Here is a 26,133-nt window from a genome sequence, read left to right as displayed (position 1 = left end):
GTAGTCATCCGCGAGCTGTGTCTTTAGCGTGGCTTTCACGTCAACACTTTAATGTTTGTGCGCTGAAGAGTGAGGGGCTCATTACGCACGTCACCTGCTGTTATTTTAGAACGGTCCCTATGGATACTGCAATTTTGCTTCAGATAACAGAATATTTGTTGCCTAACAATGCGTTAGCTGTTTTTGGAGCAGTATTTTTTTACTGTGCAAGTAACAAAAATCACATCTTAATTTCAAACTTCACTATCAGGCGGTTGAAATGGAACTACTCGTTAAAACAAAGATTTAGGAATCGTACATCAAATTGTGCGATGTGTGTATGGAACTGCAAGAGTGCTTCGGAATCGTCATGTTATTTCGCTTTCGTGTTTTCTGAGGTAACTGTCCCTTGCAGGACGCCGTAGTACTATGTAGCGTTAGCTAATGGTGTTCGTTCAAAGTAAAAAGGACGAAAACATTAAACGGCCAAATGAATGTAACTTAATTGCAGGTTAAGTGAATGCTACTGTTTTGAAATCTATCTAAGCTACGCATACTGTGACTGATGCATTGAAATTACAAGGAGACGTCATTGCAACAACATTTGAACCTCATTGTTTAGGAAGCGTTCGAACGCTCTTGCAAGAGAAAGTGTCATTTGGTCACTGGATCAAAGGGCAATGACATTCATTTTCAGATCTACTCTGATGAGAAGTAAGTAACTTTCAACCGTCCGTACATTTATTTGCAGTTTACATAATAAAAACAACAACCAAAAAAGAAAACGGTGGAGTTGATGTGGTAGCTCAGCACACTGATGACCACTCCACTTAAGTAGTCTAGTCAGGGAAGTGAGTAATGGACCAATGTTTTGTTTTGTTTTTTACCAGACAGCAAAGTGGTACTTCACGATTTTTACGCAATGTGTAGTCAGCAAAGTGTTTTTTGTTTGTTTGTTTGTTTGTTTGTTTATTGTCAAGTATGTTTAGAAACAACAGTTTTAAGTTACCACACGGATCCTTGAGCGCCCGGGTTACGTGCTAAGTAGGTGAAAGGTCGGTGATGGGGGTAGCATCAAGTTTAACAACATAGGAGTTCAGTATTTCCCATATTGTGCACTAATGCCACTTCCATTGGGGTTCTGATTTTTGAAGCCTTTTTTGGAGTCCAGTTTCCATTTGACCGAAACCGGATACCTATACGTAGTAGGTGATTTGTTATATTTTAACAGGGGGGATGGCCCAGTGGTCACTGACACTACTCTGTGGAGTATATAGGGGGATAGCAGGTTAAAAAGGGGGATGGCATCCCCCCTCATCCCCCTGCAAATCGCCTTCTGCTTATACGGTTTGTATGTACTTTATACGTAAATCAAACAGGGTGTCAAATCTTCTAAAAGGTGTTTCAAGTCCTCAGGTTGGAGTGCTTTCAAGACTATGGCAACAGCATTTGTGAAACTGCCATACAACGCCTGTTATGAACCTCAGCCTTAGTGGCTGTCTGCTCTTCCCGTAACTATTTTATTTATGTTATCTTTCCGTTTTGTCTTGTTTTGTGTTCATCAGACAGGAGTTTCTGGCTTCCTGCCATCAGTGCTGTAAGAACCATGTCATCACAAACAGGCCCCACCCCTCCTTTCTCCACCTTGTCTGTCAGTCGGCCTGTTAATGCGGTCACTCATGTGGAACTGCACCGCCCTGAGAAACGTAACGCCATGAACAGAGCCTTCTGGAGGTACTGTCCCTGACCAGTACACACCTGTTATGGTTTGTCCCTGCTCTGGGAAAAATTAGTACAACACAGTGCACAGTTAAGTTTCAAAGCACAAGTGGGTGGTCTGTACTGATGTGCCCAACACTGATCTCAGATTCCATTCATCAGTGTAAGAGCCAGTGTCAATGCTATTCAGTATGTATATTGCTCTCTCTCTCTCTCTCTCTCTCTCTCTCTCTCTCTCTCTCTCTCTCTTTCTCTCTCTCTCTCTCTCTTTTTCTCAGTGAAATGGTGGAGTGCTTCAATCAGATAGCTTTAGACTCTGAGTGTCGGGCCGTAGTCGTCTCAGGTGCCGGGAAAATGTTCACTGCAGGTAAAGTTTAATTTCTAACACAAACCTGCCATGAAACAGGGATCAGTCATGTTGTCTCAGTCATGTCTATAGACTCATGTCATTGCTTAACCTGTCTCTTATGCATGTTTGCTGAAGAAAGTGCCAGTATGCGTATACCATTCAGTAGAACATCCATATTAATATATTTTAAACCCCAGCTTTATATAAGGACCCCTACATACTAATTTCAAAGGGTTTTTTTTTTAGGTAGTCATGTTTAAAAATGTTACAAAGCATCTGTAAACAAAAAATTAAGCTACACGACATACATTGTGCTCTGATGTTTTTAGACTGATTTGTTCTTTAATTGGGAAAGCAGTTTGTTTCTTTAAGAAATCCATATTGTCACATTTCCCATTAGGGGGACTGTGATCCATGTGCCTATGAAGAAAGTTCCTGTGATGATGAAAACTCTGTGAAAACTCCCTGTAGGTATCGATCTGATGGATATAGCCAGCGACGTCCTGCAGCCCGGAGGGGACGACACTGCCAGGATATCATGGAACATTCGCCGCATCATTTCCAAATATCAGGAGACGTTCTCAGTCATTGAAAAGGTCATCAAAGTTTAGCATTTCGTGCTCGCGGTTCTCATTCCGATCATTTTTAAAGAACTATAAAAACAGCGACGACAACAACAAAGAAAAACTAGTTAACCATGGCTTCGGTGTTATTGCAGGGTGGATGATCGTCGTCAGTTTACGGGCAGTCGCGCAGACGTGAAATTGTCACGCTAACATATTTCATAAACGGTTCAGTTAACTTAAGTCATGCTACAGAGATTTAAGTGTAAACATGGCATCCATTAAACGTACATTAGTCTACGTGTCACTCACTGTTTCGTACCCCAGTGTAATTAAACACTATGTAACGTCAGTTATTTATTTCTGTCACCTTGTCCAATCGGATCTGACGGTTTCCTGGAAATAGTGCCCAAAACCTGTGGTGGTGGCAGTGCATGGGGCCTGTATAGGAGGAGGTGAGTGACTGGTGCACTGAGACACACTTCACCCTGGGCAAGGACCTGAGCTCCTCTATGACAGGAGCATTATCAGTAATTACCATCTATATACATTGTACAAAGTGTAGTCCATGAGGTCTGCGCTGTCTGCAGGGATCTGCCAAAACCATGAACCATCTGATTTTGCCTAATAATTTTGAGTAGTTGAGAGAAGGTTAACGACGGCAGGAGTGCTCGGTCGGAACGAACGCTCGTGGAGAGCGTCGTCTTTGAGGATTTTGACACCCGTCAGAGTGTAGTTTGGCGGAATATATTCATTCTGATGTGATGTCATTGCATTGTGATGCATTCCAAGCGTTTCTGCTCTCTGTCTGTCAGGGGTGGATCTGATAACAGCATGTGATATCCGTCTCTGCACGCAGGACGCGTGGTTCCAGGTTAAGGTAGGACCGGCCTTCATCTGCATCACCACCCCTCACATCCAGTCTGAAGTTCTGCTGGGGTTTTTTTTTTTTTTTTTTTTTGCTCTCATTTCATAATTAGAGACTGATTCCTTTTGTTACCTTGGAAACAGGTATTTGCACTCCTCAACCAATGAGAGACTGCAGAGGTTGATAAGAAATGTGGCACCACATAGCATCTAACTATTGTGCCACTAAAACTACACCAGAGTCCTAGTTACAGTTCCTGTCAATCAACAGTTGTGAAATATGTCTGCATAACGTACATTTGTTGTAGTACTGAAGATATTTTGCCTCTTTCCTCTGTCAGGAGGTGGACATTGGCTTAGCAGCAGATGTGGGGACCCTGCAGCGTCTGCCAAAGGTGATCGGGAGTCGCAGGTAAAAGCCTAAATATGTAACAACAGCACGAGATTAGACATTCATCATTCCATCATATTCACAGATTAATCTCCTGTCACATCAACTCTGTTTTACATTTTTGATGGATTATCGACGAGATTGAGATTACCATCCATACACCATCAAATTACCATTAATTACCATCCATACATCATACATCAGATTAATATTAGTTACCCTTCATACACTATACCTCGGACTATTGATTATCAGTATTAATTTCTATCTAATGCTTGACTTGAACCGTCGTGCATCATAAACATGCTAATTTAAAAATGTAAATAAGAGAGCTTCTCTGACGTGGAAAAATAGGATTGTTTGCTGTCGTTATTCAGTGTCTCTTGTTTCTAGTTGCACAGTCATGTCCGTTCAGTGTTTTTAAAAGCGGTCTTTGCTCTCTCCCAGTCTGGTGAACGAGTTGGCTTTGACAGCACGGAAAATGTATTCCGACGAAGCCAAGAGCTGTGGTCTGGTGAGGTGCGTGTAGTGCTTGTGTGTGTGTGTGTGTGTGTGTGTGTGTGTATACACTTTAGTATATAAGTACATTTGTCTTGCTAAGGAATGTGCTGAACACAACATCAAAGACTCATTTGATTGGATAAGGTATGATTTTCTCCTGAAGTTATCGTAATTCAACAACTGTGTTTAAACTACTAGCACAACCCTTGGAACTTTGACGAGTTTGGAATTTTGAAAGCGTAGAGAAAAAATACAGACGTGTTACTTTTCCTCTGAATGCACACTCTACCATGGAATTGCAGTATCTTTTTTTTCACTAGTGTGGATGTCCCTTACAGGACACCATACCATACTGCTACGCAACACTAACAGTGAACCGCATTTTCAAAGAAAGTAATGACCCTCATGAAATGGCAATGGACCTATAGTTAATGACTGTTGTTTTTTTTTTTCTATTTTCTCCCTCACCCCCTGTGAAGTCGCGTGTTTCCGGATAAAGATGCTATGATGGCAGGCGCTCTGGAGCTGGCTGGGGAAATCGCAGGTCGTAGTCCTGTTGCAGTTCAGGGAACCAAAATTAACCTCATCTACTCCAGGGACCACTCTGTGGCTGAAGCACTGGATTACATGGTGAGAGTCCATAAGGAACCAGAGCCACAGAGTAGTGCACTAAACCATGATGAGAGAGAGAGAGGAAGAAATGATGTAGTCAGAGAAGAGAGAAAGAGAAGCCTTTGGACTGCCAGCTCCTTTCATTTCAGTGTGTTACTCTAATTTACAGACATCAGTCAGCAAAATGAAAGTCTCAACGGTTCACTTTTTTTTTTTTACCTCTCTCTCTCTCCCTCTCTCTCTCTCTCTGTCTTTCTATCTCACACTCTCTCTCTGACACACAAACGCACACACATACACGTTCTCTCTCTCTCTCTCTCTCTCCCTCTCCCTCTCTCCTTCTCTGTCTCTCTCTCTCTCCCTCTCTCCTTCTCTGTCTCTCTCTCTCTCTCCCTCCTTCATGTTTCTCAGGCGACATGGAACATGAGTATGCTGCAGACAGACGACGTCATGAAGTCTGCTCAGGCTGCCATGGAGAAGAAGAATCCTAAAGAAGTGCCCTTTTCCAAACTCTGAGCTCTAAAACAGACAGATTCAGAGAGGGCCTGGAACACCAGGGCCACGCAAAGACCCCTCTGTTTTCAGCTTCACACAGAGACATCATGACTTACAATTAATTAGTTTCTCAGTTCAGTCGGGTCCACGGGTTGTAGAAGAGCAAAGCAAAATCCTTTGGAAACTGCGGATTTTGTTTCTGCGCTGGTATCATCTTTCTTGGGCAGATGATAAGATTTCATTATTGTAAGAATGAAGCTTAGGATGATAACTGCTGCTCCCTTTAACACTGTTCTCAAAAGACAATGTCAGTTACAACAGAGTGGTTACTGACTGTCAACTCACATCAGTTACCATTAAATAACTTGAATGTTTTTACTTCCTTGTGTGACAGTACTGCTATGTGGTTTTCTTTATTCAATAACCATGGAATTAAGCACATGTCAACTGACTAGAGCCTTATTTTTGTTGTGCATATATAAATTACTCTTTGCCAATTGGATGTGTTCTGTCTTGTCATCGTATGTGCCATACATTGTGTACTGTACTATATCTTATACTGCAGCTTATTGAATATCACTTATTATGGCATTTTTATATGATGTATCTAAGTATGAGAGTCGCCCTAGGATGTTTTTGCTTTCATATTTCGCCGCATGTAGAGCGTCAGGTTGGTAAACTGATTGGTGTGTGCGTTGCGTCTGATGATAAGCACAGACGCCGGACCTTAAGTTCGGCTTGTTCCTTAGATTACCTTTAAAACACTCGTTCGAAACCAAAAACACCACACATACACCGATAGCGCTGGACACGAGATCATTTCATATACTCTCTCTGAAGATACATTTATTAGCCAGTTAAAGTGAATTTATACGATAGTGAGTGAAGCTGTATTTGTTGCAAAGGTTTATCTGCAACGATGATTCTGTCTCCGATCCGACGGGTGATATTTTTTCTACTTTTGGACATTGCGTGCTCTGGTAAGAAAAGAGGGGGGAAAACATTTAACCTCTTGTTCCAGCCTTTGCGAATCAAAATGAGACTGAATACATTGATTTCGTGCTTCGTACTTCGACATAAGAAGTCATAACTGTAATTTAACTATTATACTGAATTATGTTTCAGTTTTAATATTTTAATGAAGCTTTATGCCTCAACGAGCCCTAAAATTGGCTAATAAACATGATTTGGAACTTTTTGCGCATAACAAACTTGGTATAAACTGATAACTTGGTTTCAAGTCTTATCAGTTCTGCCACACTGGCTTTTTCATAAATGGATGCCAAATCATTTGGCAGAAAACCACCAAAACATGGTCAATTAAGAAAACTGGTAAATAGAATTTGAAAAAATGTAAGTGCCGGCTGTAGAAGAAGACTACTGTATATGGCTTTGCTCTCAACGACGCCTGAAAGCGCCACCATCCACAAGGGGTTTCTCCGTCTATGCTAATCGCACTTTTAAAATAAATTTTTTTTGTAGGTGATCAGTGGAAATGTTCATTGTGTCGGTTTGTGTGTCCCAGGACGACTTTTTTGGAGGTTTAAGGATCGCGTCCATAGACTGCGAGAGCAAAGAGGAAAACAACATTTTTTGATGCGCGCCCTGAGCAAATCTGGACACGTGGCTCGTCCAAAAGAGGGATTCATTCACCAGCCTCTGGATCATTTTGATGGTGAAAACACCGAGACCTTTTCTCAGGTGAGGAGGTTTGACTTTCTGTACAGGTCAGAGTCTTACACATCATCATATCAGAGTAAATACAGATGGGTGCTGAGTTCATCTCTCTCTCTCTCTCTCTCTCTCTAACACACAGAAATTCTATGTGAATGATTTTTATTGGGACCGCCCTGAGGGACCAGTCTTCCTCTACATTGGGGGAGAGGGGCCTATGTCTGAAACCAGTGTGTTAGCTGGTAGGCAGCCATTATCACACGTTCAGCTCTTAACATAAACCTGCACAGTTCATGACCATGATGTGCAAAATGAAGCAATAGAATTTCACGACGTTCAAATGAATTTACACGTGTCTCAAAAATACATTAAGAAAACATTACAACTTTAGCTGACAGACAGTAACACTCGGGTTTCTGCCGTACTTGAGGAATAATTTTCCACTCTCTAATTTTGTCTGTTCACCCTTTTTCCATGTCTTCCTCTTCCCGTTTCTTCCCTCCATCCGCCAGGTCATCATGTGGAGATGGCAGAGGAGTTTGGAGCTTTGCTGGTGGCTTTGGAACACCGTTTCTATGGTGACAGCATCAACCCCGATGGCTTGGAAGTCGAGAACCTGGTTTACCTCTCAAGTCAACAGGCGTGAGTGTCACACAGGCATAAGTAGTCAGAGAGAGTCGTAAGCGTCATAGAGAGAGAGAGAGAAAGAGAGAGAGAAAGAGAGAGAGAGAGACGCTGACTCAGTGCCTGAATCATGATTTTCCCTGTCTGTCTCTCAGTCTGGCAGACCTGACTACCTTTCACCGCCACATTAGCCAGCAGTACGACCTCTCTCATAAGAACACCTGGATCAGTTTTGGCGGCTCTTACGCCGGAGCCCTGTCCGCGTGGCTCAGGGGAAAGGTACCCGTCCAGTCCTCTGCGTTCTCGTCCCAGATAGTCTTCCACAAATATCGCAGTGCTTTTCCCATTCACCCTCGCACACTTACACACACTCTGTTTATCTGTTACGTGTGTGTGTTTCAGTTCCCCCATCTCATTTTCGGCGCTGTTGCCTCCTCTGCCCCGGTACGAGCCAAACTTGACTTCTCCTCGTACAATAAGGTGAACGTTTCATTTTTTTGTTCCTAACATTATCTTTAGAGTGTAAACTGCGGTTTGTGAGAACAGGAAAACTGTATTTGTGAGTGTGGTTGGAGTCAAATTCACAGTTCTTTTTTTTTTTTTTCCTGCAGATGGTGGGTTTAAGTCTTATGGATGAAAGCGTTGGAGGCTCAAACAAAGTGAGTGTGGTAGGGTGTATGTGTGGGAGAGGGCAAGTGTGTGTGTGTTTGTGTGTGTGTGTGTTTGTGTGCCCGTGCCCGCGTGCGTGTGTGTGTGTGTGTATGGGTGTGTGAGTTTAGGTGGATGTGACTGTGTATCATTGTACTGCATGTCTCTCTCTCTCTCTCTCTCTCTCTCTCTCTCTCACTCACTCACTCTCTCTCTCTCTCTCTCTCTCTCTCACTCTCTCTCTCTCTCTCTCTCTCTCTCACTCTCTCTCTCTCTCTCTCTCTCTCTCTCACTCTCTCTCTCTCTCTCTCGCTCTCTCTCTCTCTCACACTCCCTCTCTCTCTCTCTCACTCTCTCTCTCTCTCTCTCTCTCTCTCTCTCTCTCTCTCTCTCTCTCTTTCTCTCACACTCTCTCTCTTTCTCTCTCTCTCTCTCTCTCTCTCACTCTCTCTCTCTCTCTCTCTCTCTGTAGTGTGCAGGGAACGTGTGGGAGGCGTTTGCGGCGGTGGAGGCCGCCCTCTTTGCGGGGAACACCACTGAGGTGGGGAAGGACTTCGATTGCTGTGAAACTCCCGACAGCGACGATGACCAGATCGAGCTGATGCAGAGCCTGGCTGACGTTGTCATCGGAATTGTCCAATACAACGAAGAGGGCGGTCCCCTAAGCATCAGCCAGCTTTGTGACATCATGACCAATAAGAGTGAAAGTTATGACGAAGAGTTGGAGGCATATGATCGGTTGATCAAAGTAGTGGAGGTATCCTCATAACCTCAGTATCACAATAACAATATAACCTCAGTTATAATTTCAGCAATTTTACATGCCCCTCATTTTTATATTTACAGACTTGTGTATTTTGGGACATTGTTAGTTGAGCCAGGGCTACATCTGGACCTGAATCAGGGTCAGAATCTGATTCAGGTTCAGTGTTTCATTATTCTTAATCCCGTAAATACAGTTAGACGGGTAGAGAAAAGCTGATCCTAGATCATGAACCTCTTCACAATGCTTGCTCTGAGATTGTTAAGACATATGGGCCTTGATCTCTGGGTTATTATAAAACTGACATGTATACTGATAACTTTACTGACACCTCAAATAAACCCCACTAGAAACACTAGAAGTACGCAGACAAATGATTATTTGATGCCTCAAATTTAGGCTGTCAACCTCTGTTTGGACTGCTAGGGTAGTTTAGCCATTACGTTCGGTCGCTATCAACTTTTCATAAGACGGGGATCTCTGTGTTGAGAAAAGTAGTCCCCAGCTTCATGTTGACAGAGAATTATTCATCTTTCAGCTGCCTTAGAATCACAGCTTTCCAGTCATTCTTTAAAATCTCGACGCATAGCATTTGAGAGGATAATTTAGTCTAATTAGCAAGACTAATATAGCGATTAACGAGATACGCAATTAAGCGCGTGTACGACCTTGAGCAGTCATGTATGGGATCTTGCTCATCTGTGGCACCTAATTGAGTAAATCTATTAATGCAGAATTTTGATTAATGGCTTGAGTTAATTGGAAAGACACAGGTGCTCCAGGCTTGTACCGTTAGCCTTTATCTAAAGCGTTTACCATATATGACCACTAGGGGACACCATTTACCACTACAGTAAGATATTTTCCCCAATCATCCTGATACACTCTTAATCCTGGGTGTCAAAAATGTGCTCTGACCGCAGTTGTAAGCGATACTTACAATATAATTAGCTTTCATAGAGTAGCAACACCCTCTTGAGGAAAAAAAAATCAGTTCATCCGTTCCATGTGTTAAGTATTTACTGTCTGATAACTATTGTATGTTACGGTTACGGTCAAGCATGATGAAGCCCTGTGTTCGTGAATAAGGTTGTGCGTTTGGTTATGGTCAAGCATGATGAAGCCCTGTGTTCGTGAATAAGGTTGTGCGTTTGGTTACGGTCAAGCATGATGAAGCCCTGTGTTCGTGAATAAGGTTGTGCATTTGGTTACGGTCAAGCATGATGAAGCCCTGTGTTCGTGAATAAGGTTGTGCATTTGGTTACGGTCAAGCATGATGAAGCCCTGTGTTTGTGAATAAGGTTGTGCGTTTGGTTACGGTCAAGCATGATGAAGCCCTGTGTTCGTGAATAAGGTTGTGCGTTTGGTTATGGTCAAGCATGATGAAGCCCTGTGTTCGTGAATAAGGTTGTGCATTTGGTTACGGTCAAGCATGATGAAGCCCTGTGTTCGTGAATAAGGTTGTGCGTTTGGTTCAGATTTATCAAGATTCCGAGGACACCCCCTGTCTGGATGCGTCCCACGAGCAGACGATAGAGGAGCTGAGTAACACCACAGTGACAAAGACCGGCTCGTCCAGGCAGTGGTACTATCAAACCTGTACCGAGTTCGGCTTCTGTTAGTACCACTCGTACTTTCCCTGTCTCTCTCTCTCTCTCTCTCTGTTTCTGTCTGTCTTTTTGTCTGTCCGTCTCTTTTCACACCAGTCTGTTGTCCCCCGTCTTCATATCGTTCACTTTTGGACTTTTTTTTCGCTCGACATTGATCTCTTGACGTGTAGAGGCATCGAATCATGTGACTTCTCGTTCGCTTGTAATTCTGTTCATTAACTCGTAACACGAACGTTGTTTCAGATCAGACGTGTGAAGACGCGAGCTGCCCTTTCTCTCGCATGCTGACCCTTCAGTCTCAGACCGAGCTCTGCCCCCAAGTGTTCGACATCCCCACGCACACCCTGCCCGAGCGGATCGCGTTCACTAACCACTACTACGGAGGAAACCGCCCAGAAACACATCACGTCCTCTACGTCAACGGTCAGTTCATAATGACAAACTGAACAGGTGGTTTTGAAAGAGAAACAGAGTTGTGTGGGACGTGAAGTCTGGTGGTTTTTGTCTCGATCAGAGGCGCAGCATGTATTCAGAGAGTGTTTGTCAGTGTCAAATTAACTGTGGCAGAGTTTCAATTGTCTCACCATGCTCAATCTCCCAGACTTGATTATATCTAATGAGGTGCATTTAACACCAGCAGAATTCGATGTTATTTGCTGTGTGATTTAGTTGAGATGGAACTCAGCGAGTCCCTTTTTGTGAGAATGGATTGGTTTTCATTTTAGGAGTGTTTTAGTTCAGGGTACCTGAAACAGGTCACTGATTTAATTGAAATAAAAATTCAATTGAAAGGAAATTACTTATTTAGTCACTTATTTTAATTACTCACTCACTTACATACTTAACCTGACAAGAATGGAATGAAAATATGCTTAAGGGAAGGGACTGACTCCAGCTGCCTCCAGGTGTAACATAAATCCAGTTAACAGGTCACTTTGCAGAACAAAACCTTGCTGTTTAGTCACACGTATCTCTTACGTTCAGGTAAAATTGACCCGTGGCAAGAGCTGAGCGTTTTGCATAATGGGACAGCCATGGATAGAGACAGGGCTCTCCTCATCCCTGACACCGCCCACTGCGCCGACATGAACCCCGCTAAGGCTGAGGACAGACCCACCCTGCAGCATGCCAGGGAGGTGAGACACGAACAGCATCACACAGTAACGCAGTGGGTTTGTGGAGAAAGGAATATAGTTCAAATGAAATTCGGGGGAAAAAAAACAAAAATGGAAAAATCAGAAATCTCACTATATATTTAGCTTTTTTTTCTCCATTCTTTTCCCTCTCTCTTATCTTTTTCTGTCTTTCTCTATCTCTTTTTCTAGCACATCAAAAGGCATGTTGCCATCTGGCTGAAGGAAGCAGCGTGGAATCACATGATTTGACGAGTCTGACAGCGAGTTGGGTCGATCACATGACCAGATTGTGCCCACCTGCCTGACCTGCCATAACCATTCCCTGTTTCCTCAACATACAGTATACCCAGACATCACACCATAATCCATTATAGAACCTGTGTGTGTATGCATGTGTGTGTGTGTGTCTGTGTGTGTGTGTGTGCATGTGTGCGTGTGTGCGTGCGTGTGTATGTGTGTGTGTGTGTCTGTGTGTGTGTGTGTGTGAGTGTGTGTGCGTGCGTGTGGATGTGTGTGTGTACATGAGTGTGGTCCATGATTGCTCAGTGCTTTACAGTTTTTATAGAGAGACTAGGGAAGTGACCTGTTTAAATATACAGAGCTAGATTGTGGCATTGGGGAATATAAGGAATTTTTAATTGATATTTTATTTATTGATGATATATATCGAGTGTGTGTGAGTGATGTCTACCTGCTAACTCTGGGTGTGATTTGGATAAGACACATGAACTTTCTGCTCTTTAACATAGGTTTTTATTTTTCATATTAACTAAACTAAGCTAAAACAAACTAAAAAGATTAAAGCGTGTTCTTCTTTCTCAAATTGGTGCTTTGCAAAATTAAAGCCATATGAGAACTGGGAAAGAAATAAAAACTATTTTTATGTGATTAGAATTTGGCATTATTTGAGGTCTCTGTCTGTTCTCTTGACTTTAATAAAATATTTATCTGTTTCATGAACAAACATGTTTCAAAAGGACTTGGTTTATTTTTTTTATGGGAAGTACTTAAGCCATCTGTTGGTATCTTATTCAATTATAGTGCAAAACTATTTTCTCTTTATTTTGTCCCTACGCATGGTATACAGGACGCTATTCGTTTATAGGATTTGGACGAAATTAGGTGACTGCATTTTTGCATGGCAAACTGTAAAATTTAGCGTGCTGTACAGCAGAGGGCGCTGTTGCTGTTTCTGTTTTCGCCCGTCCTTAAATTAACCAATCTGAAAACTCCGAGGTATACCTGACAATCGTATGAAAATTGAAGTGTAAGACTACAGTAAAGTCACTTGAATGAACGACTGTAAATTCTTTGTGGTGGTTTTCAGCATGGAAAACTATACAGCTACGGCAACGTTGTTTCAGCGTGTAGTTTCAATTTGGTAATTTGCCCTTCTACAGTTGCAACAAATCGGTTTTGTTCTTGTTGTTGTTGTTGTTGTTTAAGACTAGCGTTAGACTAGCGAAACAAAAGTGACATAGCCTGCAGTGGTTCCACTGTATTTCCACTCAGTTACATAGTTATGTATGACTGAACATGGACGGATAATGACCATCTGACTGTTCTGATTCTAATTACGTCTCCACTGTCGCATGCAAGCAATGACTGCGTTTATGGGTGATTATGGACGATGGTCTGTAGATTGATAGAGCAATATTAGAGCAATACAGTATATTACTGACTATATTAAAAACGGCACTATGATGAAGAAGGAGAGAGCTAGTGAAACTAACTGATTCTTCCCGATGACACCTTAAGTACAGACAAGCAAATGGGATTTTATATATAAGCATATGGTTTATTCTATTTTAACTGGAGTTGAATCCCTCTTTCTTTCTTTCTGTCTTTCTTTCTTTCTTTCTTATTTGTTTGTTTGTTACATGCTAATTCTCACAATAATTATGATAGCAGTAATAAAGTATGCAGGGAATAACTTATAATTATTAGTATTATTTCTTGCCTCTGTTCTTTTTCCTTTTTAATGATGTGAAGAATACACGGCACATTCATTTTGCAAGGCACTGAATTGTTTTTATTATTTTTTTTTCTTAAAAAGTAAAACTAAGATCTTTATGTGTGCCCACACACTTTGGCACATCTGTGCATTTGTATCTTAGTATCTTTGTATCTCCGGGCTGTTTGTGAGGTATTTTATATGTTAGATTTACAGTAAATGTGATCATTCTTATTCAGAGTGACTTACATTTAAAAGCTTGCAAGAACAACATTAGGGACAGAAAATCAATAGAATCACAGTCACAAAATCTGTGTGTGTGTGTGTGTGTGTGTGTGTGTGCGCGCGAGTGCAAGTGCGAGTGTGTGTGTGTGTGTGAGTGTGTATGCATGTGAATCGTTTGGTGTGTGTGTATGTGAAGGACAGAGTCTCTGTAAGTGTGTGCGAGTGAGTGTATGTTTCTGTGTATGTGTTTGACTGTGTGTGTGTGTGTGTGTGTGTGTGTGAGTGTGTAAGGTGAGGAAGAGCCAGTTGTCCCGTGGCCATCTGTTTGGCAGTGGGTGTGTGGGAGGGAGCAGTGTCATTAGGGGAGTGAAGGGGAGTGTGGGGTCCCTGCTGCTCTGGACTGCCCCTCACTGATTGATCATCTCCACTCCCTCAGGGTCAACCAGGTCATGACCTCCTACCACTGACCCCCCTGCCAAGAGAGCTCCATCAGCTCCCCCACCCCCCACTTCTCTCTCTCTCTCACTCTCTCTCTCTCTCTCTCTCTCTCACACACACACACACACACACACAGATATATATGCTCGTAGACACTTACAAACACACTTACATGCATGTTGCCTAAACACACACTCACACACACGGACGTTCCCCCGATACACACATCTGAACGCTTGGAGCTCTTTACACTCAACTCCTCCTATTCAGATTTCATGTTGAGATATGATCAGGAGCACACTACATCTGGACATATGCTCCCAAATTCATACACCCAGAACTTGATTAATTCTCTGCACACTAACATATTAATCACTTCCCGTCTCAATTACAACCGCAAAGGGTTCAAATGAAGCCATTTTAGACACACAAGCGAACGTCAAAGCCCATCTACGATATCAAGTTTGTCTCGTTCTAATTCTTTTAATACCCATTATCTTACATTACAATGGGCTCGGGTAACCTTTTAACTTCTATTTAAATGTCGTTTAAATGCAGTTGTTTGCCTAAATTATTTGTAACAGGCCCAGCAGGTAAGTGTAATTTAATAATGTTTTACATTAAACATTCATAGTTTTGAGACAGTGTGTAGATACTGTATAAACGTACGCGTGAGGAGATATCGACGAAGACGCAGTCATCTGGAGAAAACACCAGGATGTTCGTTGGCTTTAGCATAGGTCAGTGTGGTGTATGAGGACTTTCTTTCTTTTTTTTTAATTTGCATATGTTTGACCTTAACTGCAGTGAGAAATGGATTAACCTGAAAAATGCAGACGCAGTTGATAACCGACAATCTAAAAAAAAAATGTAAAAATTTTTAAAAAAAAGCACACCAGCATTGTTTTCATTGATCAACAGACGGAAAACTGCCAGTTCATTTTTCAGCACAGTGCTATTGCCAGAAAACTACTGCAAAAAAATATATTTGGATGTTTTCAGAACAATCTGATCTTCAGCAAAGCTTTTTGGCAAAAGCACAAGATTACTTTTTTTCTATTCTCTACTCTTCTCTTCTCCTCTTCTCCCCCCCCTCTCTCTCTCCCTCTCTCTCGCTCTTTCTTTCTCTCTTTCTTTCTCTCTCTCTCTGTCTCTTTCTCACTCTCTCTCTCTCTCCCTCTCTCTCTCTTTCTTTCTCTCTCTCTCTCTCTCTCTCTCTCTCTTTCTCTCTCTCCCTCTCTCTCTCTCCCTCTCTCTCGCTCTTTCTTTCTCTCTTTCTTTCTCTCTCTCTCTGTCTCTTTCTCACTCTCTCTCTCTCTCTCTCCCTCTCTCTCTCTTTCTTTCTCTCTCTCTCTCTCTCTCTCTTTCTCTCTCTCCCCCTCTCTCTCTCTCTCTCTCTCTCTCTGTCACTCTCACTCCATTTCTCTCTCCCTCCCACTCGCAGTACCCCTCCTTCCCTCTTGCCCGTTCCCTTGATCAATGAGCAAGTGCCACAGCCAAAACTATTAATCAGGGCCTATCGGCTATCTGTCTCACACAACAACCAATCACAGGCGGCCGACAGCTGGCCCATGACAAATGGAGTATGGAGGGGTGGGGGGTGGGAGGGTGGGAGGCAGTGTGTGTGTGTGTGTGTGTGTGTGGGGTGGGGGGGGCTCACTTTATCTGATCTTAGCCAGGTCACAGCACAACGGCACTTACAGATGACTCAAGATGCTGATTGAAAACACACACACACACACACACACACACATTCTCTTCTTTCTTATCTCTCTTTCCTGCACACACATACACATCCATATACACACTCATACACACACACCCCACACCCAAAATAATAACAGTACTTTTTTTTTCACTTGTAGACTTAACACATGTTCATATGTTAACGTATGGTCTTTTGTTCTCATGCAGTAACTGCGATGCTCCATTGGGACACATAACTGTATGTAAAAGTTTCAGTCAGACTGTATCCACCCTGATAAGACACATCTTTATGAACCAATGTTTAATAACAGATTAATCACTATGTTCTTATCTTACTATCGTTTAGTAATATCTTTACTATAAATACAGAACAGATTGTCAAGTACACACACACACACACACACACACACACACGCAAACATACACACACACACACACACACACACACACACTCATCCATCCTGCTGCTGTTCTGGCTCTTGTAAGAATACACTCCTCAGACCCTGTGCCCAGAGAATCTCTCCCCAGGTCACTGCACTGGTGCTGGGACAGAAACTGTGTGGATCTCTGGGGAAATGACCCTGCCCGTACTGTACTGCTCTGAGAGACATTTGAAACTCCCTGCTTTTCAACGCCATCCTCTATTTCTCCTCTTGAAAATCCATACTCGTGAAAGACAGAGGACCGAAAACCTCAAACAGCCATAATAACAACAGGCGAAAAACACGCTCAAGAATTCTGCGATTTCATCCAAAGCTTATATCACATTACAGAAGTAACAACATGGTGTTGCAGTTCCGCAAACGCATAGAAAAAATCCTCCTGCATATTCATATTTATCATTTATGGCTTTTTAAAAATCCATCTCCGGTCAAATACTACTATTTACCAAGGAGTTTGCGAGACTGTTCTAGAAAATTCGTTGACTTTGCAGAACCAGAAAACCAGATCAAGTCGTTCTCCATCCAAACATCCACCCCAGTAGGAAAAATAAATCTGATCCAATCAGAAAACTGTTGCTTATCCTAAACTCTCCCAACAATGTTTTAATAATTTGTGATGCAGACCTGTTCCTCGGTTTCGATTTATGAACCTCCTGATGTAGCATTTCTCCTTTGCCCCGTTGCTTTCCCCACCCCTCCTCCTTCTGTCCTTCTCCAGATCTGTCCATCCATCATCTCCATGGCCAGCGGAAGAGTATTAATCCCTCCATCCCATCCCTCACTTCTTTGGACAGATGAGAGAGAGGGTGGGGTGGGGTGGTTGGAAAGGAGAGAACCTTGGATTACTTTTTTTCCGTAACATTTCTGTAACATTGTCGAAGAAAAAGGGTATCGCATTACAATGTGATGTATGTACATATATTAGCAACAAGCATTGGTTTGTGTGTGTGTGCGTGCGTGCTTGTGTGTGTGTGTGTGTGTGTTGGGGGCCGGGTCTTTGTTGTCATGTATTTATTTGATACTGGTGTGCGGTACATGTACGTGTGTGTGAATTCCGTGTTCCTTTTGGAAATGTATAAGTGTCTGTTTCTGGTAGCGTTTCCAGTCCGCACATACGTGTGCATGTGTATGTTTGTTTCTACTATAGCATGCATTTGTTTGCTGTGTGTGTGCGAGTGTGTGTGTGCGCACGCGTGCGCCGCGTGCATGTGTGTGTGATATTCTTTGCTGTTTTAACCAATCACTCTTTAGTACCACGGCACAGACACACTTCATCTAAAAACAAATACAGTCTGTCAGCGTGTCTGCCATATGCCTGAGTAGCCATGCCTGGGAGTATCCAACTCCTCTACCGTTAGTCTTGGCCAAGAAAACACGCACCCATACTGCATCAGTGTCAGCTCCACAGCCATACAAAATACACGACATCAACAACAATGAAAAATACCATCCAAACAACCCTACAGCACAGAGAATCAACTCACATCAACAACGCATCAATCAAGCAAACAACCGACCGTGCATAAGCTCAACGTTTGATCCAGGACCAAAGCAAAACATCTGAATGTATATTCGAATGAAAAAGGCCTTTTGTCATTGTTCTGAAATAACAACCTTGCTTTGTTCCGCCTAAGAGACTTGTGTTGTTGAAACCTAATGTAATTACACAGCTCGGGTTCACGGTGTCAAACAACCTGTGTGAACTCTCGCAGAAGCTGGATCCACTGTAGGATTCAATTTAGAGTTCCTCGCCATTCTTACTGTAACCACTGCAGTGCAATCAAATGATTACTGCTTAAGCCGCAGCTAATGGGACTGGCTTCCGTGTTCTGGCCGACTTCTATATGCTGCGTCTACTGTAGGATAGGATTTCCATACAAGAACATTAGCATCCTTTGTAGCAACAGGCCAGATCTAAGCCAGGCGAAATCCTCTCTCTCTTCCTCTCCCTCTGTCCCTCCCTCCCTCCTTCCCTCTTTCACTCTCTCTCTCTCTTTCTCTCTCTCTCTCTCTCTCTCTCTCTCTCTCTCTTGCCTCTACCCTAGAGTGACAGGTAGATTAAGGGGCGTGATAGATGCCCCTCTCTCTATCTCCCTCTCTACATCTCCTCCCGCGCTCCCTCTCTCACTCCCTCTATCTATCATGGGTGCTGCTGTAATTGCAACTGCGTTGGGCTGGCACTGCAAGCCTCCATCCATCTCCTTAATAACAAACAGTCAGGGAAACGAATGGGGCTCGGTCCCTGAGTTAATCTCCATCTGTAAGGAGAACAGGGGAAGGAAGGAGGGAGGGAAAGAGAGAGGGAGAGAGAGAGAGAGAGAGAGAGAGAGAAAGAGAGAGAGAGAGAAAGAGAGAGGGGAATGAAAGAAAGACAATGAGAGAATGAGAGAGCAGGAAAGATAAGGAAAGAGGGAACGAGAGAAAAAATAAAGAAAGAGGGAAAGTGTCAGGAGAGAGGTGGAGAGAGAAAGAGAGACAGACAGACAGACAGACAGACAGGGAGAGTGAGAGAATTATACAGTCACACATACACATGGGTGCAGTGAAGACAGAGGGCAGAAAAACAACCCACAACCCATGGCTTGTTCTAATCTTTGGTTGGACGAAAATCAGGCAGAGATAAGGCAAAGGGGAAAAAAAGGGTAAGCATATGAAAACACGTGAGAGTGATAAAGAGAAAATTAGGAGCATCTCCAAAGAGACAGAGAGGCATCTATGACTTTTCCAACATCCCCCAAAAGAGGAAGGAGTTGGGTGTCTGGAGGGAGGGTTGTCAGTAGGGGGGCAGGTGGTACTACACTAAAGTGGTTGAAGGTGATATCGACTTTAAATACGAGTAGAAAATCTTCTTTTTTTTTAATTGCAGAGAGAGAGAGAGAGAGAGAAAGACAGGATGAGGGAAAATTACATCTATAAAAAGAGAAGAATGAGAGGTTTAAAGAAAGAGCCGAACGAAAAGGAGCGAGAGCGAGAGGGAGGTGAAAAGATATTTACGAGTGCGCGGCCAGACGACACAGTAACTAGAGAAGTGGGGTGTCATAGAAAAAAAAAAAAAAAAGGTTAAAAAAAAAAAGCGCCCTGTACTTTCTTCCTCTCTTTTTTTCTTTCGCTCTCTCCTTTACCCTCTTTCCTCCACTCTCCGCTGTAAGCACCGCCGTCTGATTGTCGGTCTCCCTCTCTCTCTCTCTCTGATGTTTCTCGGGCTGACCAAAGCACCCCAAAGGGGTCACGGCCGCCATAACACTTTACGGTCGAGTCGACCGTGTCAACTAGCATGGGTGGTCAAGTTTTGTCAACCAAGGACAACAGGAGTAACTACTCTCGAATACGAGCTACTATTTCTCCACCGCGGGGCGGCTACTCTCTCCGTCCTGGGAGGATTTTAAAGGGATTATTTTTGGATTAAGACACGTCTGTTTGTGTTGTTGAAGTCGAGTCCAGCGGTATTGGTTCTGTCATTGAAACCGCAGGGGACCCTGACGTCGTTTTGCAACCTCTCCATCTAAACTCCCCAGATATCATTTGAACGTTTCACTGTGTATCGTTTTATGAACTAGCAGGTGGTATAAATACTGTACTGCAATATTAAAGGGGGACAGAGAGGAGAACAATTAGGATTATGATCTAGCAAGTTTTATCCTCGTGTTTGGCTTGTTTGCCTGGGAGGGATATTTAGACTTTGCTGCTGTTTGGAAATAAATGCCAGGGGACTTATTATTTAAAATTAAAATCAGCAAAACAGAGCAACAATATTCCCTAGAAACATAATAATACTAATAGTAATAATAATAACAATAAATATTAGCTGATATAGTTCTTGTTTGTTTGTCTCATAAGGGAATTATCTCAAAGTGATTCTAAAAACATAAACACTTTTGTGTTCAAGTATATACACACTAAAATAAAACACGAAGAAGAGGACATCATTTCCACGTAAATATAGACATGTTATAGAAAATTATTTATGTTGTTGATACCAGGTTTGGTTTATGGGTCCTCTAGTGACTACACAACAGTTGGTGGTCCAAATCAGTTTATGATTGACCTTTGTTTTTAACAATTTCATAAGATATAAATCTGCTTTTCCCATAAATTGGTTCAGATCCAATTTTATTTTAGTAGAGCCTTACATAGGAAGGAACGTCTATATTTATTAAAGAACTTAACATTGTTTTAATCAACCGAATCAGGCCCTTTTCATCATTCGCCGAGAGCAATGTTTTCATTAAACGCATATTTCCAGTCAATAAATCAGTGGATGTATACTTATCTTTTCACCAAATCAGATGAGGAACACTTGTGAGTGAATTACGGGTAGAAATGTATGTTTTCTTAAAGTATGAAGAGCGCTATCAGATGATGAAAAGCCCTTGACCCCGTGGCCCTGAGGTGGAGAACTGACCTGAGGATGGCTGTCCCTCAGGGAAAACACACACACACACACACACAAGCACACACACGCGCACACTCACTCGCACACACGCACGCACACTCACTCACACACACACACACACACATATACACACACACACACACACACATACACACACACACACACGCACACACACACACGCCGATCCAGACAGATACATGGATCCATAACGTTAATTAGCGCAAAGCCACTCAATTCCAGCAGTAGCAGGGCTGTCTTAAGGACAGTGATTCTGTGCTTACCGTTTGCTGTATGTCTCAGAGTAGTGAAACATCAGTTGTTTCAAAGTAAAAAAAGAAAAAAACACAAAGTGAAAGACTTGAAGGACAGAAGAAGAAGAAATGGCTCATAAATTCTGTCTGTGTGTGTATGTGTGTGTGTGTGTGTGTGTGTGCGTGTGTATGTGTGTGTGTATGTGTGTGTGTGTGTGTGTGTGTGTGTGTGTGTGTGTGTGTGCGTGCGTGTGCGCGTGTGTGTACTTGACATTTTCTCCTCTTCTTTCTGCCAATAGTTGAGCGTGACTTTGAGGCACACGTAGCTTGACATTGACCCCCACACACATCTCAGACGTGGGGCTTTGAGTGACAAACGTCCCAGAGCGAGCGGTCCCACTCTGACAGCTCCTGACAAACAATCACATAAAACAGAAAAGACTTAACAGCAACAACAACAACAACAACCTGGCCCCACTCACACCAACACTCTAATGACTTCACACCCTCTCTCTCACACACACACACGCACACACACACACACAGTGGTTCTCTGCCTCAGCTTTACAAGCAGGCTATTCCCGCATAGGCCACTCAGGACTCTGGCCTACTGCTTTGTAAGCAACCAAAAAGAAGTTCAGCAATGAGATAATCTATTAAAACATGCTTAAAAATCCTTAAGATTTTCTCTGGAAAATGTTCATATGTTGTAGATGATATATATATATATATATATATATATATATATATATATATATATAAAGACCTTTAAAAAAGGAAGAAGAAGAAGAAAAAAGAAAGAAAGAAAGAAAGAAAGAAAGAAAGAAAACAGCACATCAAACCAATTGCATGTGGAAATGACCCATTTGGTCATGCATTCAAAGGGTTCTCCTCTTATTGATACCTCTGAGTGACCCTGTAGGTTCTCTGTTAAAGTCCTCTTTAGCTATGATCATCGCTAGAAGGGGAGACCCTCCCATTGTGTTTAAAAGACCACAGGTTTCTTGATGCTTCCATGCTTTAAGGTTGCGCTTGTGTCATGCCTCTCCGCCGCCCATGGCGAACCTCGGCCCTGCACAGTATGTCTGTCAATAACGCTGCGATTGAAGTGCTGGCCGCATGTCGGAGTCTCTCAGTGGGTGGGAGGTGACGGAAACGTTTGGAATAATTATTATGTTACTTAAGGGTAATTTACAACACAACACGAAGTTTTGGTCTTCCTCGAGGCTGCGAAAGTTTTTCTTTTGCAATTCACAAGAAAACATTGTTAAGCAGGTAACTATACCCATCTAAGGTCATTGTTTTTCTGTATTTTTTTTTTTTACACCTCTGAACCACCGAAGCCTCTTTCATCCAATAAAACAGACAACTGAAGAAAAGAGTTGCGGTCAGCAACAGTACGACAATATGTTAAAACCCTCTCATCATAATTAAAGTCATTATTGGTCGTTTACTGGGTATAAAAATGGGTTAAATGTTATTGATGGTTCTACGAGTGCAATATTAAGAATATCAAGATAACGTAAACCCTTGTGTAACTGTTCGCTGAGACATTAAGTGGCCAAATTTTATTTTAAACCAAAACTCAGATCATCCAGTCGGATAAGCTAATGTCGCTGTAACAACAATTCAACATTCCGAAACGATATACGAAGCTTTCGTTTTGAATAAAAATTCGAGCCTAAAGATAAACCAGAGAGACCAATGCAGAGTGTATTTTACTAGCGTAACATGAGCTGATTCTATGCTGAAATGCGCTCCGTAAAGATAAGAACGGGAGAGATAAGGAAGTGGCTTCAGGCGTCAGCAATAGCAACCTTTTTGTGTACAGTCTACAGTCTGGGTAACGGTGGCGACCATTAATAAATGAACGCACTATCCCGTAGCCCCTGGAATATGCTGACCCTAAGAATCCACCACACAATACTGAGGATCAGACCGAGTTGTCTGCACAAGCTTGCAAGAAGACGGTCTAGCCATGGCTTAGCGACGGCGAAAGTGGGTAAGAGTGTGCGTGGGTGAGTGAGCGAGCGTGCCATTGAGATAAAACGCGAGGGTCTGCGTTTGTAATGCGCCAGCGTGTGAGATAAGAAGGTGGGGGGTGAGAGACCCCGTCGTGTTTTGACCCCCCAAACAACTCCCAATCTCCATCACTCCCTCCATCCTCTCTTCTGTAGCGCTCTGGTTTAAAGCTCCATCGCTCTTTTCACAGTGACACATTCCGGTCTGTCGCCTCGGTCCATGGACATAGCACAGGACCAAAAAGGAGTCGATTCTATCGTGCCCAGCATCTCTGCTGCACGTCGAACAAGATACGTCGTCCGGACCAGCTCACCATCCGAACCGCTGCTCATGTTGGATACTCGTGGTACGGCCTGAAAGGGAGCTAGAACTGCACTGGGATTCTGCTCCGGTGGGATTTTTTTTTACGGGTTCTTCAAAATTTTACCCTAATGCTATCGCTCTAGTAGATAATATTGTGCATATTTTATTATTATTGTAAGCTCTCGTAGGTTAATACTTTACAGCCAAACCCGCTCAACAAATTTCAGCTGTGCACTTTTAAAGTTTGTGTTATCATGCTGTTTGCTTACCTCTCTGTTAGTCCGGAGATATTAAATGTGTTCATTAACCGTCCTTTCTGAGTAACCAATGGTATTTTACAGGCCATGCAGGCTCCCTTCAGTTCCATTTTCAACCAGATAGCCTACTCAGCAAGCTATTAATAGAGAATGGGCTAATTGCGATTTGCAACGATCTTGCAATTCAACCCGCATGATGTAAAATACACTTTTTATTTCCATCAGTTACTGTGCACGCGAGTGACTGAAAGCCTGAACTGGACTGTCGGTTTGTTGTATCGTCTTCCCCGTGTGAGCTTGGCTTCCGTGTCGCATGGATAAGAGGGTAGGTCCGCTTTTTAATGTTTACATTGTGCTGTGTTGTTTATTGCCCATAAGGTTTCCATTTTAAAATTTAAAAAATATTCTACGAGCCTCTTCTGGGATTAATGTCGACATTAACCTCTTGATAATACAAATTTTTTAAGGCTGTGTGAGATTAGAGCGTCCTCGTTTGGCTCCTTTCCCTGTCAGCGTCTTCCCAATCGCCAGCATCCCAGTCCGACGTCTTTAACAGGCGTGTGCTGTTTCTCCGTAGCTTGTAACCGTCTTGTAGATAAAGTAAACACAAACAAATACCCTTTATATCCAAAATGTAACTATAGCCTAGGCCTGGCAATCTCAACAAGAGAGTAAATAACAATGACAGTAGAGTTGCATTGTGTTACGATATCAGTTTGACAATTTTTGTCACTGTCAAGTATAGAACTGTTGAATATGTGAGTAGAATCATACCCTAAGAAGAGGAAAAGATTGACTCGATCTTGTTTAAAGGTAACCGAATTATGTCTCCACATAATGTTATGCTTTGTGTTGGACTAATTTAATAGAATCGGCCTATGCGGTTTCAGCTTAGTTTTTTTTTTTTTTTTTTTGCGACTCATGTTTTTGAGTTACAACAGAGGAAAGATATTATATGAAGAAATATTAGAAGGACTAGGTCGAAGAAAATAGGAGACAGGGAGAGACAGGCGAACTCGGTAAGTAGGTCAACTTTTGTGCTACACTGCGTCTGTAGATCAAGACGCGCGCTCTGCGACTGAGGCTCTCCAGTTTTTAAGGGAGATCCTTGTTTTTAGTCTCGTCATCATTTTATTAGCTACCCCCTGTCATTCACACACACCATCTTTATTAATATTTTGGCTATGTTTTGATATTGGCATTTATATTAAATGTTGAGTTCAAAGCAATTAAAGGCTCTCGTGCCTGCCTTAACGGGTCTGGAGATAGTTTAGGATAGTGTGTGTATGTCTTTGATTTCTTCAGGGTCGTAGTCCTGCATTCTTCATGGTTGAAATATTACATTGTTGGCAAGTTTGTTTCGTATTGTGTTTCACATGAACGACAATTATTTTGCAAACTTAAGAAAGGCAAAGAATGGACACACTGTAATGAAGTTTGAATGTTTCTCGTTCAGTTTAATTCTATTCGTATTGTTTTTGGAGTGGCCTACAGATAATACTCAGCGACATCAGCGATAGCCTACCTCACGCAACTTACTAAGCAAAATAACGACTGCGTGTAAAAATAACTCATGTTTAGAACGGTAAGTTGTTTTACGTAACAGCCTCGTTAAAGTGATTGCTTCAGTCAACGGTCGATTGATCGAATATGGCAGTTTCATAAATTTTATCCAAAATGTTTAGGGAAAGTTGAACAACTGACGGGTGCACACAGCTTTTCACCCTGCAGTATGTATGCTTAATTTTTTTTAGAAGGTAGCATAAAATAGAAGAGTATCATTTCAAAAACAACATTTTCAAAATACGCTGTTTGTCCATAGACAAGCCCAACATGGACATATACACTGCTCGTTATACATCGGGCTTCTGACCTAACTCTATGATTTGAGTTGTTTGAAAGTCCTTGTTTGCATGTGAAATGTGGAGTTTCATTAATTCTCCGCTGTCTTTGCCATACGAAATATTATGCATAGACATATAAAATGACCACCAGGTCTGCTTTTACTTTGAATGTATCTGGGCACAAATTAACCAAATGAGCCAAAAACCAACTAGAAAGCATTTTGTAAAATTATCCCGAGAGAACAGAAAATGTAAACAGTGGAACACAGTCAGATAGATGACACTGTTTTTGCGTCCAGAATTTTCAGTTTTTCATCATTCATTTTGTATTTATATCGATAACCTGTTACCAATACCAGTAAGAC

The 26,133-nt window shown here is 42.3% G+C and overlaps 3 protein-coding genes across 3 annotated transcripts in view; all 3 read left to right on the top strand.

Annotated features, from left to right (window-relative positions):
* Positions 1-430: 430 nt before the first annotated feature.
* Positions 431-5,976, top strand: ech1 (enoyl CoA hydratase 1, peroxisomal). The gene is made up of 10 exons (XM_030777751.1): positions 431-693; positions 1,545-1,713; positions 1,977-2,065; positions 2,519-2,643; positions 3,017-3,065; positions 3,426-3,490; positions 3,819-3,889; positions 4,316-4,387; positions 4,849-4,999; positions 5,393-5,976. The coding sequence occupies exons 1-10, from the start codon at positions 660-662 to the stop codon at positions 5,495-5,497; spliced, it is 930 nt and encodes a 309-aa protein (XP_030633611.1). The 5' UTR covers positions 431-659; the 3' UTR covers positions 5,498-5,976.
* Positions 5,977-6,395: 419 nt separating this feature from the next.
* prss16 (serine protease 16) lies at positions 6,396-12,180 on the top strand. The gene is made up of 12 exons (XM_030777976.1): positions 6,396-6,456; positions 7,002-7,177; positions 7,293-7,392; positions 7,663-7,792; positions 7,930-8,053; positions 8,177-8,254; positions 8,386-8,433; positions 8,895-9,179; positions 10,664-10,802; positions 11,039-11,218; positions 11,780-11,931; positions 12,121-12,180. The coding sequence occupies exons 1-12, from the start codon at positions 6,396-6,398 to the stop codon at positions 12,178-12,180; spliced, it is 1,533 nt and encodes a 510-aa protein (XP_030633836.1).
* A 12,057-nt stretch (positions 12,181-24,237) lies between these two features.
* meis3 (myeloid ecotropic viral integration site 3) overlaps positions 24,238-26,133 on the top strand; it is an 8,008-nt gene continuing 6,112 nt past the window's right edge. Inside the window, exon 1 of the mRNA XM_030777230.1 lies at positions 24,238-24,249. Within this exon, the coding sequence (XP_030633090.1) occupies positions 24,238-24,249 (12 nt within the window). The remainder of the gene's footprint in view (positions 24,250-26,133) is intronic.

This window comes from Chanos chanos, chromosome 6, assembly GCF_902362185.1.
Source record: "Chanos chanos chromosome 6, fChaCha1.1, whole genome shotgun sequence".
Taxonomy (NCBI): domain Eukaryota; kingdom Metazoa; phylum Chordata; class Actinopteri; order Gonorynchiformes; family Chanidae; genus Chanos; species Chanos chanos.
This window is presented reverse-complemented; position numbering and strand designations above follow the sequence as displayed.